Here is a 20097-nt window from a genome sequence, read left to right as displayed (position 1 = left end):
CAAGTTACATCCCTTTTACTTGCCTTGTATCTACGCGTTTGCCCTGTCCAGAAGCAATTCAAGCTACAAATACTGGAACATGTAGCTGCATTATGTTAAATTCCAGGAATTTAAAGAAGCTCCTCACCCCGTAAGCTTGTGGCTTGCTTATTTTTGTGCTGTTGTTTCAGCATCCCTGACATATAAAAGCAAACTTTCAGTTAATTCCTGTCCCTGTATAGGTGAAACAAATGCCAGATGTTGCTGCTTTTCTGTGCTAATAATAAATGCAGTAGGAATTAGGAGAAAGTGCGTCAGGCAGAAACAAAAGTCTGCTCCAGAATGACTGTGCTCCACTAGTGTGTTAATAGTTAACTCTGCAGCTTCAATGATCTGAATCTCTTCCAGGTGACAGAGTGCAGCACTGTTTAGCTTCCTGCATTTGTCAAATATATGCTTGGGCTGCCTTGCCCTTGTCACACTGCTGGATACCTGGCAGTGGTTTTGCTTGCTGAGACAGAGAGCAGCAGCCAATCCTACCAGCAGTGAATTGAAAAGCTCCTAATTTCTTCTCTAGCATGTGCACTGTGTCTGTGTCGAGACATACTGGATATCCACAGGGGCTGATTTTTAAAAAAGCCTTTGGGGATGATTTTTAAGTACTCTGGGAACTGCTGAGTTGTCATTTTTTGGCTTCACTGTTGATTTTTCTGTTTGCCTTCGGTCAGGTATCGTGCTGCATAGGGTTGTAAGTGTGACTTAGTGTTTGAGCAGTGCAACAAAAGTGGCAAGTACTGAAGTGCTTAGTACATGTTCAGTTGCCTGATCTGACAAAGCTTGACTATTTATCATAGGAAAGATCAGAAAAAGAAATAGGTGAGGTTGGATAAGAATTTTGTGGGTGTAGTGTAATTGGAGTGTCTGTTGCCTTTATTTGGTCCCAAAGAACAAGGCTTCTTGAACAGTTGTTTTCATTGGGAACATGTGTCTGCATGCTGTTTCTAAGGAGTCTGCAGAAGAGAGGAGAGCAGCTACTGTTCATAGGCTTAAATTCACTGTAATGGTGCCTTATGTGTCAGAAATCTCTAAAGGGTCCACAAATTAAATAATAATATAAAAAAATATTGACAATTAATAATCTCAAGTAAAGCAGTACGTGTTACTCCTGCTTCAGACAGGTTTTGCTGTGGAAGAGGATTGTGTCCATCCAGTTAATACTTAGTGCTGCAAAATTGTTTTCCTTTGAGATCAGTACATTATTCTATTCGTATACTTAGAAGAGCCAGGAATGATCTCTCTTGCATGCTTCCTTTTTTATAGCAATATGCTTTCTGCACCGATTGGTATGATTTTGGAGAATCCCTGATTTCTGAATGTATTTTTAATGATCTTGTGGAGTGAAGAGTAGCTTTTCCCTGGGGTGAAAAGTCATTCTTATTTTAAAAAGGAAGAATTGAAAATTGTATTCTTGTTACTGAAGTATAAACCTATATTGCAAACTATGCTGCTACTCAACAAAATCCAGCAGAGTTTGTGAGCACTTTTTCCTAGACACTAAACAATTTTCATCCTTTCCCTTGTATGCAGTTGTAAAGGTGTCTGTATTTACTCTGCTGCCGGTTAATAGCTGGGTTGTAAGGAATACTCTGTTTGCTTTGAGATACGCACTTAAGTCTTTGGACCTTGCCTTTTTTTTTTAAAAAATATGAGATTGCAATTATGGTTTACAGTAACAGTGGGTAATCATCTTGCGCTATCTTCGAAACCATTTTCTCTTCTTTTCCACTCCATCTTCTAATTCTCTTCCCACCCAGGTCTCCCAGTGGACCATCCTCAGCTCTCTTCGATCATGCTGAAGAGTCCCCTAGGCTTGAACCCTGCATTTCAGGTGAACTTGAGCACAGCTGGCCATGGTTCGTCTCCTCTTCTGAGTCCTGTCCTCAGTGATGCTGGTAGTGCCAGAATAGAAGAGGATGATGAAATGAAACGTAAGGTAAGATATGAGAGAAAAGTGATGTTTTGAGGTGAGGAGCTATGCTTGCTGGTCACTGGATGTTGATTGCATTATATTTTGTAGTAGAACAGATGTGTTTGGAGGTTAGTGTTAACTTCAGTGTTTAAGATTTGGTCAGGTCATATCTCACTATTGCGGCATGAGTGCCCGCAGCTCTCTTGGCGTAGGGGTCATCTTGGCATTAGCTGCTGCAACCACCTCCCACTGCTTTAGCAGACAGCTGCCAAGGGCCCCAGTGCAACAGGAGGCTGTGCTCGAAATCTGCCTTTTATAGTCCCAGAATGGAAACAAGGGTTTCAACAAGCATGTCAGAGTTCAAAGAGCATCTGGACAATGCTCTTAGTCATATGGTTTGGTTTTAGGTAGTTCCACAAGGAGCAGGTGTTGAATTCAGTGATCTTTGTGGATCCCTTTCAACTTGAGATGTTCTGAGAGGAGCTGTTTGGAGGAAACAGTTGGTATGTATTTGATGTAAAACAGTAGCGGTGCACTTGGCACCTTTTGCGCTGTAACTATTATATTACAATGTAAAAAACCCCTTGTCTTTGTTCTGAAACTGTTGAAAGAACACTCCAAATTGGTGAATTATTCAAAGTGATTCTTGCCAAGCTGGTACACCGAAAGGCTGGTGGCGAAGGTGTTCTAGAAATCAGTTGCCTTTGGCTCATTCAGTAATAAAAAAGCTGCATCACAGGGTGGCACTGCAACTGGCCTTGTCTTTGGTGAATGCTGTCATGTTTAAACCATGTCAGCTCACTGGACTGTGCTGTCCATGCAAGTTACTGTATGTCATTAATAAAAAGGCATTCTAAACTAATTTTATATACTGGCATAGAGATTAGCACAGAGTTAACACTTGTTTAACACATAAGGTGTGTTCTTCCTAGGTTACCTACTTCTGACATGGTCTTACAACAACCCTACTGGTCCATCTCAACGTATGTTGGTCCTCCAAGCCATTCTAATCATAACAGGACTTTTAGAGTGGTCCTCTCAAGCTGTAGAAAGGACCTGAACTCAACTTCGGCTTTCTCAGCAGCAGGCATCCTAGTGAATCCTCTTACACGTAATCAGTCATGGGCATGTTCAGCAGAGCTAGCTGTATCACTGGAGCGGTCTCTCCATGGCTGACTGTTTTGTCTAGTGAGAGAGTGGAAGCTGAAAAGTGAAAGGCAAAAATGCTCCTGACTTTTTGGCTGCAACAAGTCTCAAAGCAGGAACAGCTCTGGGTCTTCAAGATGTACTTATGTCTAGGTAGTCAGCCTCAGCTGCCTTCCTTTCTTTCTACTGGTAAACATTTATTGCTTTAACTGTGAACTCCCCAACACAATGTGGGGTTTTTCTCAACCCCTTATAGAACTCAGGATTCACCCTTGCTTTCTGAGGTAATCCTAAAATGTTCTTGTTCTGGAGGCCACTTCACCTTTAGTACTTGAGACACGAGCTTCAGCTCCTCTCTCTGTGCTTCATCACCACTAAGCAAGACCACTCTGCACCAGTGCATCATCTGTATCCTCTTGCACATTGGAATGCTGCAGAGCCTTTCTGAAAGGTGAAGTAAGTAGTGATAGTCCACAGATTCTGACCAGGGTCTCCCAGGAGCATCTGCAGTGTCTCATGCACTCATACAGCAAGTCGTCTTTGCTCTGTGTGGCAAAACTAACGTACTGCTTCATACTGACATCTGATCTTTGGTAAGCAGTGGCTTCCTGTGTCTCCACAGTTTTTCAGAATGACAGAGATGCCCAGATGTCAGTGTGTGATTCAGATTTTCTTTTTTATCCACACTGTATCCTGTTACCAGGCTTTAACTGGCTGCTAGCAATAACAAGAATCTGCAACCACAGAATCATTGACATTGGAAGGGATCTCTTGAAATCTAGTTCAGCCAGCTCCTCTTTCTTAAGCAATAACTCCAAGCATTTAGGTGCACTCAGGAGAAATAAATGAGTGTGTGCATATAGATATGTTGACACATGCGTTCTTTGACACTTTCCAGATGTGGATAACAAGTTACTAAATTTTGCTTTTGTAAGGACATGGTATGTAGTGTCTGACAAACTGAACTCTACAGAACACTGCATTCCTACTGGTAAGATAGAGAAGTCTACCTAACAACAGACTTCCATTACTCCTTTTTTTTCAAGATGCTTTGCTCTGTTTGTCTTCCCTGCTTGCAGAGAGTGATCAACAAGATTTGTTGACTCTACAGTACTTGAGAAGGATCCATGACCTTCCATTATAGTGCAAGGAAGGCTCTATCATCCAAAGTCAGTACGCTATGCGTGGCCACACTGTAATCTATAGTGTTCAGTGCCCCAGCGAATGTTTTGTTTCTTTCCTCTTACCAGGATCCGCAGGTAAGAAGCTCACAGCCAGTGCTGTTTGCTGTCTTCACCATGTCTTTGAGTACTACTTGGTGCAAGCTTGCTCACTCTTGTTTCATCTCAGCTGATTATCTGGAGATCTCTGCACCGTATGTCCTGTCTCTCATTTGCTCAGGGAACGTACAGAAATGTCACATGAACAAAGGTGCCATTCTTAATTTAGTGCTTCCAAATCTCACTTCCCCTTTGATTGCTCAGGGACCTTTCTGAGATCTGCGTGCAGCACTCTGTAGCCAAGTGCTACAATGTGAGAAACACGAGCAGCAATTGTCAGGACAATCCTCCAGGCACTCATCTCCTGGAGACCCCAGATAACCGAGTCAGATTGTGTGGGGTTGTTAAGGACCATCAGCAGTGTGGATGTGGTATGAAGAAGTGCTTGCAAGAGAGAGGAGGGCTTAACCAGTAACTGGGAGTTGAGATGGAAACAAGCCAACTCTGTGGGTTGTTTGCACCCGCCTGTTGCCAGCTTTCAACCCTCCTGTCTCATTTTGACTGTTTGAGGTAGAGTTTATAGCTTTGACAGATCACTCTACTGTTACTTTTCAGTAGATTTTCTTTAAATATTTCCTCTCATTTATCCTTATAGCAGGCATAAGATAGCCCGGAAATAATGAGCTGGGACTGCATTATCTGTCTTAGATGCTTAAGCTCAATCCTTCCTGCCTCATTCTACAAAGTCTGTTATTTCAGAATGGGAAAAGGGAATAAGACAGAGACTTACGGATTGGAAAAGAAATTTAGAACAGCTTTAATGAAACAATTATAGTACTAATAAGAGAATAATGAAAATAATATGTATGAAACCAATATTGAACCCAACCCCTCAGTGGCAATCAGCACTGATGCTGCAGGGCCAGCGGACACCAGGGAAGTCCCAAACTCGACTCAGTAGCAGGCAGGAGCTGGATTAGGGAATTGAATTCAGGTACTCATGTATCGGGATGGAGGGCGGAAGAACAGATGAAGTTCTCAAATGTTGGCCTTTGTAGAGAGTTTAATTCTTGTGATCCCTCAGATTTATACTGAATATGATGTATATGGAATGGTATCCTTTGTTGCTCAGGTTTGCGTCACCTGACCTGTCTGCTCCTGCCAGCGGGTGTGACCTTTTACTTCTCTGTGACCCTTTTACTTTATGGCACACCAACATGGTACAGAGGATTTTGTGATGACCTTTGTTACAGTAGGAGGAAGTATAACCAAGAGCCTTTCTGCACACCAGTCCTTGACAGGAACTATAAACATCCGGTGTTATCACTTCTAAGGAGCAGATACTGTCTGCTAGAATATACTGTTAATTTCAGAAAGTACAGTCTCTTAGAAAAGACTTAGCTGAAAAGTAAAATCGCTGAACTGAATTGTTAAAACACAGGACAGAGATCTTTTGGTGAGTTCCCTACCACATGGAGTTATATTTAACACTGCCAAAGCCAGGTGTTTGAAATAAAAAGTTAAGCATTTTTGTGTGCATGGAATAATTATTTGTTTATGTCCTGACTTAGTAGGTTTGTAGCACTGTGGTCTAGGTACAAGGCAGGCAGGAAGGTCTTTCTTAGTCTCATAGTCCTTTATTTTTGGCCTTTATAAGTTCAGAGTAGAGCTCCTCACTTGACACGAGCTGGTGTTGCAGCATCTAGTGAGTGTTTGAAGGTTTGCAGGTGGGATTGGGTGTATGTAATCTGGTGAAATGCTAGCTTTTCCAAGTGGGGATATTTGCCTTGATGCCTGCTATGGTTTTACAAACGTTTTCTTTGGACTTTGGAAGTTGACTGCCTCCTCAGAGAGTTCTTGTGTTTGTTTTTGTCAGGCATGAACTGTTTTTCTTTCCTCTTTCAGTGCCTGAGCGGTAATGAATGTATTTGGTAGGGCCTTGTTGCACTGCGACAGTCATGCTGCCTTTTGATGCTTCTGGTACCTGGTCTTTTTAGCAGCTGCATCTGGGACTCAGTTAGGAAATTCAGTTAGGACTCATCCAAGATGAGAAAAAAAAGAAAATTAAGGGCACTGAATTTCATCAGAGGACAATTTGGAAAGCCGCAGGAACTTCAGAGAGTAAACAGAAAGCGATGATTCAGTGGGGAAGGAAATAGAAAGACAAGATGCTTGGGAAATAAAAAGCATCTTCTGTGCCTCAAGCTAGCATGCAGTCATCTGAAGAATAAAGTGAAAACCTGCAGAAATGCTCAAAGGTGATGAAAAAGGTAATCTATACAGTCTATGAAAAGTGTGAAGTTCTGTGTTTTCGCGCACCTTAATGCTTTGTAAGATTTCAAAGAAGAAACAATCAAGAAATATATTTTTGAGAGTGGGGAAAAAGCACTCCAGTAAGGATCAAAGCACAAAGTGTCAACTAGGGGTGTGCAGGGTCATTTCTAAAGTTCTCAAGAATATACTGGATGATATACATTGCTTGAGGGTAACTCTTCAAGCAACTGTTTAAATGTCCATTTCTTGTCCATTCTGTCTTCTCTTTTCTTTAAATAGCAGCCCTAGAGGAACAATTGAAGTAGTCTGATTTTTGTGTTTTCTTAACTAATTAATATGATGTTCAAAGGATTTGAGTAAAAGCTGTAAGTGGAAATAAAATAGTTTTGGAAAAGACCTGTATTGCAAATCTGCTGTACTCCATTTTCTTAGAGAAGTGTTTAAAATGTAGGAAACTTGGAACAGCTGTTTCCATATTTATGTAAAGTGGGCCCTTGATTTTTAAGTGCAAGTTCATATAACTGACATATAATAGACATTTTTTAATAATCTTGAAATATGAATAGTATTTTATAATAAAGCCACTATTTGAGAATATGGTACTGAGTACAGAGATGCTCTTTTAGTAATCAGCTCCTCCATTTGCACACAGCAAGGGGAAATGTGTGTAAGGCTTGAGCTTGTGATTAGTAATAAATAGAACATTTATATTTTAATGCTTCTTGATTACTGTGTGTTTTCAGCGCTATCCAACAGATAAGGCATACTTCATAGCAAAGGAGATTCTTGCTACAGAGCGGACATATTTAAAGGACCTGGAAGTTATTACAGTGGTAAGGGTTTTTCACTTTCTTTAATGCTTTTCCTTTTCTTAGCAGATTTGAAATTTTTGATTTGGAAGAACATGGAATTTTTTCCAGGAAACAGAAGGAGAAAGTCCTATGATAAAGCAAACTTTCTCTCTGAAAATTATCAACAGGGGCACCCTAAAAATGTTTTACATTCAGCTTCAGTGATAGTCATTGTTGTCAGCTCTATTTATAATCTAGCCAAGACCTCGGCAGTATTTCTTGGAAAGCTTGTTTCTTTGTGCGTTCAGTTCACAAGAGCAGATGACAATTGCAAAAGATATTAAGGATCCATAGGGGTTTGAGGAGCTTGGTATTTTTTTGTTGCTTCTTTTCTTTCCCATTTTTTCCCCTCTTTTCACCCAGAGTGAGTACTTGTTTGGAGGACGGCTTGAGTTTCCAGCTCTTTTTGTTTAAGAGCTTGAACGTTTGAGCACTGTGACTGTTTTGTTTCTTTAAGCAATTTTAATTTCATCAAAGAGAAGTCTGAGTCCTTAATGCCATATGTCTTCAGCTGAGGTATTCTCTGTGAGCTCAGTGAGCACCGTCTTACTCAGATTCCTCCTACAGGCTTCCCACCACTTCTCCTAAAAGAAGGGGGAATATCTGACACCTCAGAGGATTTTTATAGTATTCACATCCCTGCCAGAAAGTGGGGAACCAAAGCGATTAAAAAAAGTGCAGTAGGTGACATGCAACAAGATTTCTCCAGCTACTGAATAACTTGCACAGAGCTCCAAGTTTTATGAAAGAGCAGTTGCATCTGCATCAGAGTGAAAGCAGTGGTGTAACATCAGCTGTGGCAGCCACTTGGTAATTGACCATAATTTAGAGCTGTTACCAACCATCTTATCATTGCACTAAGAAACATGTTTGTGCCCAGAACCAATAATATATATAACTGTAATGTTTGACAAGGAAAAAAATTACATCTTTTCATCTTTCCTAGATTATGTCTTCCCTAAATATTTCTCCTTCCTTCGTGCTGTTACCCTGTGCACACATTTTCTCCTCCCGTCACTGTGAGAGCAGAAATTTTTATGGTAGCGATTAATTTTGTACAGACATTTATTATCATTTATGATTTCTTTGACAGTGGTTTCGCAGCGCAGTTATCAAGGAGAACGCTATGCCAGAGGGCCTAATGACGTTACTCTTCTCTAACATAGACCCAATTTATGAGTTTCATCGAGGCTTTCTGAAAGAGATTGAGCAAAGGCTATCGCTCTGGTAAGCATTAATAGTGCAGCGCATGGGTAATGAGTGAGGGCACCTTTTCCTGTGTCCTCATGGCAAAATCATACTTAGTCTGTATTTGAACTGGTATTTGTGCATAAATAGAATCATTGAAAAAGTTTTTTAATAAGTGTTGTGGTTCAAGCCAACTGGGACAAAAAAAACATGCTGTCTCCAGCTCACTCTTCCCCCCACTACCATTTCCACAGTGATATGCCAGGAGACAATTCAACTGAAAAAGGCTCAAGGGTTTGAGATTAAGGATAGGGATGGTAATAATCTACCATTTAAGATGGCAGGTAAATAACCAGAGCAATTTGGGGAGAAAAACATAAATTTAATTCACCACCACCATTTACAAAGTAGGATAGTGAGAGGAATACATCAATAAATATGTCCTGATCTTAAATAGACTTCAGCCCCACCCCTGCCATCTTGCCTGGCTACCTCCTTCCCCCCCATCAGTGCAAGGGGGGCAGGGCGTGGGGGGTTTGGTTCATCTGGCCATTACTCATTATCCATGGCAGCTCAAGGGCTCCTCGCAGTCTCTCCTTCCTGCCACATGGTGTCCATCTCACAGGAGGCAATTCTCTTCCTCTGGGCCACAGATCTCTTCAGGTGCATCCCCTGCTGACTACTCGGTCTCTCTCTTCTCTGGGATGAGGCTCTGCAGCTGTTGCTGCTGTCGATTCCCTCAACTGACAGGCAATCACCTTCCTGCCATCTCAGCCACCACGGCCTTCAGGGAAAGGTCCTGCTCTGGAACCCTTCTCCCTCTCCTTCTCTGGGACTCTTCTTCCCCTTTCTTCTCAGGGCAACTGTTCTAACCTCCCCCTCCTCCAACAGAAAAAAACACTCCCCCACATTAAAGACAGGACAGCTCAAAACAAGAGAAGCCAAAAGAGAGAGAAAGAACACTGGGGTCACCTCTGAAATACCTTGATGGCAGAGGCGCTGACTGGCCTGGCCCTTGCCAGAGGCAGGTCCGACTCTTATCTGAGGGTGGGGGAGGCTCTTGAAGTTTCCCATGAATCTCCCCCTGCTTTTGCAGAAGAAAAACACTCAAACCCATGACAATAAGTTACAGTTTTTAAAAAGTGCTAAATGCATTTTGCAAAGCCCATTTTTCAAGCACTACCTTGTACATCATATCTTGTAATTGGCATGAATAGTACACCAGACCAAGGTTTTTGTAGTCACAGAATCATTTAGGTGAGAAAAGGCCCTTAAGATCATTGAGTCCAACTCTTAGTATAACCTGCTGTTGTCTCCCTAGCCTTTGAAAAGAGAAGTGGCCACAAGGTCAAAAAGATAATGTGTGTATTTTTTCAACACCTTCCAGTTAACAAATCTCCAAGTGAAAATCTAGGAAACACTTTTTGGTAATTAAGATTGCAGTTCAGTTCTTGTAGTACAATTTATTTCAAAGAGCATGTTTTTAGTCTTCTAATCTTTGTATTGCTTTATCGTGAGCTGAGATGTAATATATTAGAATATAATTCAAAAGAAGGTGGTTAATATACATGAAGCAAAAAATGACAAATTCATGAATTCAGGTGGGATCTTGTTATGACATATATTCAGAAGTCTGAGAGGTTAAACTCAGAAATAGACTCATACAAATTAATTTCTATTCCTTTCTCAGTTTTGAAAGCATGACTTTGTCATTAGGGGGCCGGTTAGCTCAGTCAGTTGAGCATAGCGCTAACAACGCCAAGGTCGTGGGTTCGATTCCCGCTCAGTCCCCATGTGTTGCCTGATCTAGTCGAGAGGTGGCGTCCCTGGCGGCAGGGAGGCTGGATTAAAGTGATCTCTAAGGTCCCTTCCAGCTAAGGCCATTCTATGGTTCTATGATTCCATATTTCCTGTATCAAGTTTTCAACCCAAACAGTGAAGTGGGAATGTCAAGTGGCTAAAAATTAATAAAGGAAGAATTAATGTTAGTACTGCTTCCTTTAATTTTACAAAAGCAATCTTCAAATACACATATAGCTGGGAAGGGTTTCTTAAAGATTATGTCTTGAAGTACACAGGGGAAGGTGGAGGAACGAAATTAGAAATTTCTTGATCTCCCATATACTGCGCCTTCTTATTTTGTCTCCGTATGTGTGTTTCAGGGAAGGAAAAACTAATGCTCACATGAAAGGAGATTATCAACGCATTGGAGATATCATGCTCAGAAATATGCATACTCTAAAGGTAGATAAAGGATTAAAATAATGGAATCTCAGGATTCTTGAATCATTTTTTCTTGTTGTCAATGAAAATGTAAGGTTTAGTTTTTTCACTAAACTTGAAATGACTTGAAACAATTATTGTTTATAAACAAGCTAAAAAGAAAACATAATAAAATATTTACAGCAAGGCTTTTTAGCGCTGTTGCTTATTTAACAACTTACATTTGCCTTGAGAAAAGGTTATTTGTTTATTGGTTATTCAGCAGAAGACAAAGTAAAAATATTTAATTAGCTTCACCTTCTTTTCTGAATTTGCATAACTTGAACTCTCCTTTAAGAACACACTGTTTCATAAGAGGTTGAGTGAATCCTCAGCAGATTTGCCCACAACACCAACCTGTGTGGTGCAGTCAACAGGCTGGAGGAAAGGAATGTCATCTAGAGGAACCTGGCAGGCTTGAGAAGTGGGCCCGTGCCCAGTAAGTTCCATAAGGCCAAGTGGAAGGTGTCCTGCACCTGGATCAGAGCAGTGCCAAGCACCAGTACAGGCTGGGCAATGAGTGAGAGCAGCCCTGTGGAGAAGGACTAGGTTAGGGGTGTTCATAGATGAAAAAATGAGTATGAGCCAGCAATATGTGCTTGCTGCCCAGAAGGCCAGTTGCATCCTGGGCTGCATCCAGAGAAGCGTGGCCAGCAGGTCAAGGGAGGTGATTCTCCCCCTCTACTCTACTCTTGTGAGACCCCACCTGTGTCCAGCTCTGGGTTCTCCAGTGTAAGAAAGATGTAGACTTACTTGAGTGGGGCCAGAGGAGAGGGCCATGAGGATAATCGGGGGGCTGGAGGGCCCTCCTATGAGGACAGGCTGACAGAGCTGAGGTTGTTCAACCTGGAGAAGAGAAGGCTCTGGGGAGACCTTCTAGCAGCTTTCCCGTACCTAAACAGGGCCTAAAAGGAAAGAAGGGGAAGGACTCTATCAGGGAGTGTAGTGATGTGATGAGGGGTAACAGCATCAAAATGAAAGAGGGTACATTTAGAGTAGATGCTAGAAAGAAATTGTTTTCTGTGAGGGTGGTGAGACACTGGTTGCCCAGAGAAGCTGTGGAAGTCTCTTCCTGGAAGTGTTGAAGGCTGGGAACTTTGAGCAACCTGGTCCAGTGGAAGTTGTCTAGTTGGAACTAGGTGGTCTTTTTAAGATCCTTTCCAACCTAAACCACTCTACAATTCTATCATAAAAATTGTATAATTCCAAGATATAAATATTTTTTTACTGCAGAGTAATTGCTTCTGAAATGAAGTCACCTTTGTCTGGAGTAGAGTGCTTTCATGGGACAGTTCCAGCTGTGCTGTAGTAGTGGAGTAATTATTCCATTAAAACTAGTGACTTGAATGGGAGTGTGGAAGCATGTGACCATGAGTGCGCTCCGCATTTGGTATTCCCAGCAGGCAGAGGCATAGTGCTGCGCAGCTGTTTTGATTCTGACTGGGAGCTACCTGCCAGTAGATAAACACAGATGGAACAGCCCTCCTAACTCTCTTCTGCCTGTCCTAAATAAGTCAGTAATCGACAAGAATTGTCTTAGAATAGCAAGGTATTAATGGATGGTGCTACTGGCTGCTTTTGTCAGAGGCAGATGGAGGAACAGCTGCAGTAACTAGTCAACAGAGGGCAAACAAGCAAATATTTTGGGGTTTAATACATTTTTTTAGTGAAGCCATTGAAACATATGATATTATTAATGCTATTTTTGTCAAGATTTATGATAATATATGCAGCCTGGCTTATGTAATCATGATCAGAGGCAAAAGTAGAGCAGAGAGTGGATGTTTTTTCTTATTCACCTTAAAATCTATTAAAGACTGTTTTCCTTTGATCCAAGTAATTTTTTGTACGGTTCAACAGGAGTTTACCAGTTATCTGCAGAAGTATGATGAGGTCCTGACAGAACTGGAGAAAGCAACCAAACGCCTGAAGAAGCTGGAAATAGTTTATAAGGAATTTGAGCTGCAGAAGGTTTGCTACCTGCCCCTCAACGCATTTCTGCTCAAACCAATTCAGAGACTGATGCACTACAAGTTAATTCTGGGAAGACTTTGCAAGCACTACACGGTGGAGCACCGGGACTTTGCAGATTGCCGGAGTGAGTGAGGACTCATCTGTATATTTGCGAGGCAGGAACGCGTTCCCATGTACATACAAAATTTTGCCCATGCTGTGTGGGATTGTGTGAGACATAAAGCATTATGTCTACAAATTCAGTGTAAATGCTTATTCAGGACCTCTCTGTCCCTCACAGGAAGCTCTTTGATTTGGATTGCTGAAAACACAACTGCTTGATCAATACTGTAATTTAAATATCTGAGGGGTAAAAAACCAGAATATACCAAGTAGAAGAGCAGAAAACTGTCAGGAGGCAGATTAATTGAAAAAAAAAAATGTTTAGCTTATGTTTTGAAATTAACTTTGTTTTTCTTTAAGGTTTTTGATGCAAGGTTTCACTACTCCTCTATTGTACTTTGGTACAGGGTGCCAAAGCTTTCTGCAGTAGACAGAAAATTGCCTTAACTGATAGTTTGGAAAATACAAAAGATAACTTAGATGTACACTGTTCCTGTTGCATAGAATTAATGGTTTTTCTGGGATTCCAGAAAGTATTTTTCTCATGGTAGTCTTGGTGGATCTTAATGTTTCAACCAAAGCTGGAAATTTAGTCCTTTCCTTGTCCCCTTTTTTAGCAGGGTGAAAAACTAGGTTTGTTAGGAACTCTTCATAATTAGCAAGTAAAAATGTGACAACAAATAATTACTTTGTAGGGTTAAACACTTTTATAGTAAATTCCATTCACTTATAAAGTAATCTTCAGCAGAAATAGTTGGCTTTATTTTTTTTAATTTACTTTTGGCTGCATGGTAAATACCTTTTATATGCAGAAAATCTGAGATACCAAATAATCTCCAGAAGCATAGGAAGTGCTATGAAGGTGCTTGCTAGTCTCCATTTTGCCCCTGGGTAGCTATAAAATGTGCATTAAGAAGTTGGCAGTTGGACTAGATCATTGTAGGTCCCTTCCAACTGAGCTATTCTTTCCTATTCTAAATCTGGCTACAAGTTTCAGGTTCAGCTTTCTAGGGATGAAGTTGGTGGCCTGGTTTGTTTGCTCTGTTCTGATCCCCTCGGTGCCATTTACCTTACAGATGCGCTAAAGGAAGTCACAGAAATGATGTCTCAGCTGCAGCCCAGTCTCATCCGCCTGGAGAATTTCCAGAAGCTGACAGAGCTGCAGCATGACTTGATTGGTATAGATAATCTCACAGCACCTGGTAGAGTAAGTACATTTGCTTAGTTTTTAGAACCTTTATTGATTTTAACTGCGAACAAAGTGCCTTTCAACCATGTATTTTCTATCACGGTCTCTCTGTTTTATGGAATAATTGTAAAGGCTTTGTATAATTGTCTTCATAGTAGGTCCTATGGAGGTCTTGGTGATATCCAAGGGAATAGATCAAAAATGCTTCCTCTTAGACTGGCTACAGTTTTGTGTTTCCAGTGCAGCAGATACTGGGTACACTGGGGCACAGTGCTCTGGTTGGGTGTGAAGTGGTATGTCATGTATTGGATAGAAAGTCTACTACCAGCTCTCCTTACGTCTGTCTCATGCAATCTCTGTCTGTGGACTGAGACTGCCTGGACAGTGTCGCAATGGTGAGAGCCATGTCACTGGGCGAAACCGGTATCTGTGACTGTTATTCTACGAGCTTGTTCAGGTCATGCTTGGGTTTTTTGTTTCTTTGATTTTGATATACTGAGCACAAGTAAGCAGCATGGCATATGCTTTTGGGATGCTATGGCAATCACTGCAGTGTTAGAGATTAACTGCTGGTGTCCAGCAGGAACTCTGCTACTTTTGCTTTTTTGTTTCATTGATTTAAATGCTGGCTGCAGCAAGGAGCTGATTCATTTTACAAAACAAAGAAAAGGTGTCATCTGGCATATAACAAATCTGTTAACGATCATTGCTGGGCACCAATCAACATCTGTATTCCCTGGAATTTTTTTTAAAAAAAGAAAAGAATCATTAAAATTCTTTGTGTTTGGGAAAGATCAAGCTTTGCCTAACTTTTTATTTTCCACTGCAGGAGTTTATCCGTGAAGGTTGTTTGTACAAGCTTACTAAAAAGGGATTGCAGCAGCGGATGTTCTTTCTGGTGGGTGTTGATTGTGTTTTTCATAAACTCAAAGTCTTCAGATAAAGTTGTTGTGAAAGTGTATTTTCATGTGCTTATGATGAAAATCAGTAATTGTGACTGAAAACTCACTCTGAGGGATTTTTATGTAGAATGTGACTGTAAGAATATTGTGTTCAGCTTATTTCCTTAATGGTGCATAGTTTTCTCAGAATTTTAAAAATTATCTCTCTTGTAAGTAAAGAGTAGTTTTAAGGAAGGTAGGCCAAATTGACTAAGAAATGGTGTTTTTCACATGTAGTGGCCTTTAAACAACAGATCTATGAAAATATGTCAAAAAATACTTGACCCTACCTGAAATCTTCAGAATACTGATTGTATTCTTCTGGCCTCTTTCAGTTCTCGGATATGTTGCTGTACACAAGCAAAGGGGTTACAGGGACAAATCAGTTCAAAATTCACGGACATCTTCCTCTGCGTGGCATGTTGGTAAGTGGTTTCAAGTTGCATCAAAGCTTAAGGAAATTACTTTGCCTTAAGGCAAGTTGAGGCATTCCTTCAGAGCATGGGGACCAAAGCTGCAAGGCTTCCAGGCCAGTGACAGCAGCCTGCAGTGCTGCTGGCTGTGGACTGGGCTTTCACATGCCCCAGCTTGTGTGTCGGGCAGACTTGTCTGAGAGCAATAAGCTTGTTCCTTCCATAGCATCAGCAGAACAGTTGGAGCACGCCCTCTTGACCATTCCTTTTCCTGCTTCTGTGAGTGCCTGGTCTGGAAAGAGATTTGTCCTGGCATTTTTCCCCTGTGCGCACACCTGGGCGTATAATCAGTCCTTTTACCTCCCTACCCCCGTATTCTAATGGGACTGTTCTTTCTGTGTTTGACTTGCAGCTGATAGTGCTTGACCCACCGGTAAGTAATAAGCTGAATCCTGCTCAGAACCCTCCTTTTCTTGCCCTGTTGGATGTGGTGCTGTGCTGCTAGAGATGTGGCAGTAGAAACATACAATATAGATTTTCTCATAGAGCCAAAATAGACTTGAAGTAGGTGGTATTCCTAAAAGAGTAACTGTTTTGCACTTAATTGCAACTGGGTTGTAATCATAGTTGACTCAAACTCCTAGCCAGCCAAGGATGGCAGTTCTGGTGTTTATCAGTGATTGAACAATGATGAGAAAAACCTTTTATTTTTCTTCAGGTGGAGGAGAATGAGAATGAATGGGCCATCCCACACTGCTTCACCATCTATTCAGCACAAAAAACAATAGTAGTGGCAGCAAGGTAACATTTATTTTCTTTGGTTGCCTGTAGGTTTGATAGATACCTTCTCTAAAGAGTTACTGTTCTGTTGTTTGGTGCAGAGCCAGCGGGGCATGCCTCCTCTGGAAAGCATGACTTCAGAGCAAACGCAGGACACTTCACAACTACTTTGTCAGTGTTGTGTTTTGAGAAGGCGTAGCTTATCTCACTGTCAGTTTGTTACTGAACTGCAGCAGCAGTAACATTGCCATTGTATTGTTTTCTGGCTTGCTGAGTTTCCAGTGTCATCCTTTAAACAACTGCTATAAAGTGGGAGACAAAACAAAATCTAAACATACAGATATTTTAGAGACCCCAAAAGAATTAAAATCCAGAATATGCAAATGGATGTAAGGAGGGGAAGAGTTCCTTCATGGATCTCATGGGAGAAGCTGGGAAGGGAGAGGAAAAATTAAAGGCTGGCTTGCAGAGAAAGCTGTTCACTTTTCTGTATAACTTGTTCCTGTGCAGAGAGTTTGGTGTCTTATTTTTACTTTATATCTGAAATATACTTAGGATGTCTACTACACCTATTCTATTAGTATCAGATTTTTAGGAAGTTTTGTCCCTCTGCAGACCTTCTGAAAGGCAGCTGGAGTTGAATATGCTATGAATGCAGGCTGGGAGCACTAAATCTCAACCATAAATTTATAGGTTTTTTACTGCTTGATAAACTGTTCTTGAAATATAACCATCATTGAACATCTTTAAATCAGGCATGTAGTGGCACAGGAGAAAATGCTTTTGCTATGCAGTTGTATTGAGCAAGCAAAACTTTTTCTTAATTCCAGCCTAACACCACAAAGTGTCAATTATTTTTAAGTTCAGCCATTTCTCAGCATCTGCAAATCAAAAAGTGCTTGAAATGTTCTTTAATCTGGAAAAAAAAAAAAATTTTACCTTATCATAACTTAGAAATAGCTCAAAGGTTGTTGTTTTTCTTAGGTTATCTGTCAAAAAAAAATACTGCTGGGCTTAGACCATGTGGAATTTTCAGTCTAAATAAAAAGCTTTCAGGAAAAATAGTTACTGAAAAAAGCCCCACAGACCCTCGCAAGCAAACACAAGGGCATTGTCTATAGCACTTCAAACAAGAATTGTGAACACGAGGGAGTGTAGCCAGAGGTAAAAAGAAATGTCGTGGCCATGTTTAAAGGGCAACCTTACAGTGTTGCATACTGATGGATACAGATACACATATATGAGCTCTGTGGGACAAAATAAGACCTCATCTTCTGTAACACTTCGTTTTACATGCTTAAGATTCCCTTTTAAAAATGTGCTGTCATTCAGGGTGTCCTTTGTCCTTTGAAAAAAATAGTTTCCAGTGTGATCATACCACCCATTTCCAAAATTCTTTTTGGAGTAAAACATGATTTCATGGGTTTCATCTCAAAAGATAACCCACCAAATATAAATCTCTCTGTATGAAGAACAGCGATTGCCTAGACCACATAAATCCTCTTCCAAGTCCTGTAGCTCAAGAGGGGAATATTACCTGGCCCTCTGCCTGTGTAAAGTCTGGGTTTTTAATGGTTTGTCTTGCCTCAAGGCTTGAAAGTAGATGTGAAGGCTGTGTAAGGTCAGCTTCCTGTCTGGAAAGCTCATGCTTTGAAGGAATTTTTATGTCATTTTTATTTATTTAATGGAAAGGGACCACTTCTTGTATGGGATGGTAACTTGTGCCTTCCTTCATCAATGGAACACTGTCACAGTGTCTGTCTGGCTCCAGGCTGGGGTGGTATCTGTTCTCATTGTTGGTCTTGCAGTACCCGCCTGGAGATGGGGAAGTGGATGGAAGACCTGAACATGGCAATTGAAATGGCCAAGAAATCTACTGAGAAATCTGACATGCTTCTGGAAAACTCAGTGTGCAATCGCTCCAACAGTAAGTGGTGTTTCTTGCCTTCTTGAAAAGCATCAGTTGTCATGTCCTTTTCATTTTTCCTATTGTAAATTTGATTACATAAATGGACTATTTTTATAATTCATATGGTAATGGAGAGTTAATTGTGATTTTGTTTTAATCAAAAGAAACAAGTTTGTCTTCCTAGACTGACCTTCCTGGTAGCTTTAAAGATGCTCAAGTTGCAGAATTGTTGATTTTATAAGGTTCTTTTTCATCTTTTATGCAGATTTTTCTCAGTTTAACCACATAGTGCATTTTATTGTCCCGAAATGTGGTGGTTTTGGAGCTCAGCTCTTGTAGCCCAACATTCTTGTGCCTCTCTTTGGTGGTTTTAGGGATATGCTGAAACATGTAATATCCCTCCTTCTTCTATTCCTCACTAGGAATCAACTGAAGATGAAGTGTGGGGATTTTTGTTTGTTTATTAGTTTTATTGCAGTATCAAGTCACTTGCCTCAAGCAGAGCTGAGTTAATGAAAGACAAAATTATCTGCTCAGAGTGGCCTTTAGGAGCTGTGTAGCAAATTCCAGTTAATATATTTTAAAACTGGACCACGGCAAGAGAAGACAGGGGTTTTTTCCTCAGGAATCCCTGCTTCTCTTGCTCTTTGTGTTGCACACTTTTCTTAAACCACTGCCGAATTCTCCTCCCCCAGGATCCTCTGATGAGGTCTCTCTAGAACAGGAGTCCGAAGATGACATACACTCTTCTCGTAGCTCCTTGGACAGGCAGAACCACCACCGTGCCAACACAACCGTGCACGTGTGCTGGTACCGCAACACGAGCGTCTCCATGACTGACCACAGTGTGGCTGTTGAGGTACCCACAGGATGCAGCTCTCACATGTCACTCTGTCCATTCTGGCTCCCTCAGCTGCCACTTGTCCTCTGCTCCAGCTCCCATTTCATCTTGGCAGCATCTCTGCATCCGTGGGGGAGCGTGGGCCATTAAAAGACCACTGCATGTTTGCCCCTCTCTGTGCATGTCTGTGTGTCCTCGTACACATGCTCTGCTCTCCTTGCAGCTTTGGGAAAGGCACTGAAGGGCGGAAATATTGAAGGAAACCCAGGATATCCTGGGACTGAATTGTTCCTTTGGGTTTCATCAGCCATGCTGGAGAATAAGTTACTTATCCATGATAGTTTTGCTTAGAGATTGAGTGCTGTACTGTCTGATTAGCTGCTGTACTACACCTAGAGTTAAGAAGAGTGATTTAGGTTCAATGGGTATATAACTTCTCTGCTCTTCCCTCACTGGCTGGGGTGAGCAGCAAGCATTAGGAAGTGCCACTTTGTAGCAGTGTTTTGTTATGCTACACAGAGATTTATTATGTCCCCATTGAGTTGCTGTTACCTTGGGTCTTAGCATGGCTTGACGCAGCACTGATAGCATGTTTTGGTACCAAACCCTGTAGATTTCAAAACACGATATGTGTTCAGGGCTTATTACTCAGAGTGCTGCTTGCACTGGCACTGCAGTGTTGCTTTAGGCAGCAGTTTGGCAAGGTCAGTTGAGTAGGACACCTTCCTGGAGGCTAGCATGCTTGGAAGACTTCCAGAAGTGGGAAGGACCATAAATACAATGAGGAGAAAAAGGTCACTAACTAGACAAACAGCAATGGGGCAGGGTGCTGCACCTCTGTATTTGTACCTTCCTACCTTCCCTGCCCAGCTGTTGAGGCACTCTTTGTGTAATGGAAGAAATTAGAAATTGGGTACTGAAGCTCCTTGGTATTTGTGATGTAGAGAGTGTGTCAGTCAACTCGGTTAAAGGAAGGCCTATAGATGTTACCTTGGCTTAGGGGGTTGAGAAGCTGGGCACTTTAGCTGGCAAAGAAAGTGATTCCTATTGGAGGAGACA

At 41.3% G+C, this 20097-nt stretch overlaps 1 protein-coding gene across 1 annotated transcript in view; it reads left to right on the top strand.

The window, feature by feature from the left end:
* The window catches only part of FARP2 (FERM, RhoGEF and pleckstrin domain protein 2), a gene marked incomplete at its 5' end in the record, with an annotated part of 60693 nt that overhangs the window by 37384 nt on the left and 3212 nt on the right, over nucleotides 1-20097 (top strand). Inside the window, 11 exons of the mRNA XM_009869668.1 lie at nucleotides 1794-1972; nucleotides 7332-7421; nucleotides 8533-8666; nucleotides 10790-10871; nucleotides 12750-12987; nucleotides 14042-14172; nucleotides 14984-15052; nucleotides 15431-15520; nucleotides 16227-16309; nucleotides 18097-18215; nucleotides 18893-19056. Of these exons, the coding sequence (XP_009867970.1) occupies nucleotides 1794-1972; nucleotides 7332-7421; nucleotides 8533-8666; nucleotides 10790-10871; nucleotides 12750-12987; nucleotides 14042-14172; nucleotides 14984-15052; nucleotides 15431-15520; nucleotides 16227-16309; nucleotides 18097-18215; nucleotides 18893-19056 (1379 nt within the window). The remainder of the gene's footprint in view (nucleotides 1-1793; nucleotides 1973-7331; nucleotides 7422-8532; nucleotides 8667-10789; nucleotides 10872-12749; nucleotides 12988-14041; nucleotides 14173-14983; nucleotides 15053-15430; nucleotides 15521-16226; nucleotides 16310-18096; nucleotides 18216-18892; nucleotides 19057-20097) is intronic.

The sequence above is a fragment of the Apaloderma vittatum genome, unplaced genomic scaffold, assembly GCF_000703405.1.
Source record: "Apaloderma vittatum isolate BGI_N311 unplaced genomic scaffold, ASM70340v1 scaffold20035, whole genome shotgun sequence".
In the NCBI taxonomy this organism is placed as follows: Eukaryota; Metazoa; Chordata; class Aves; order Trogoniformes; family Trogonidae; genus Apaloderma; species Apaloderma vittatum.
This window is presented reverse-complemented; position numbering and strand designations above follow the sequence as displayed.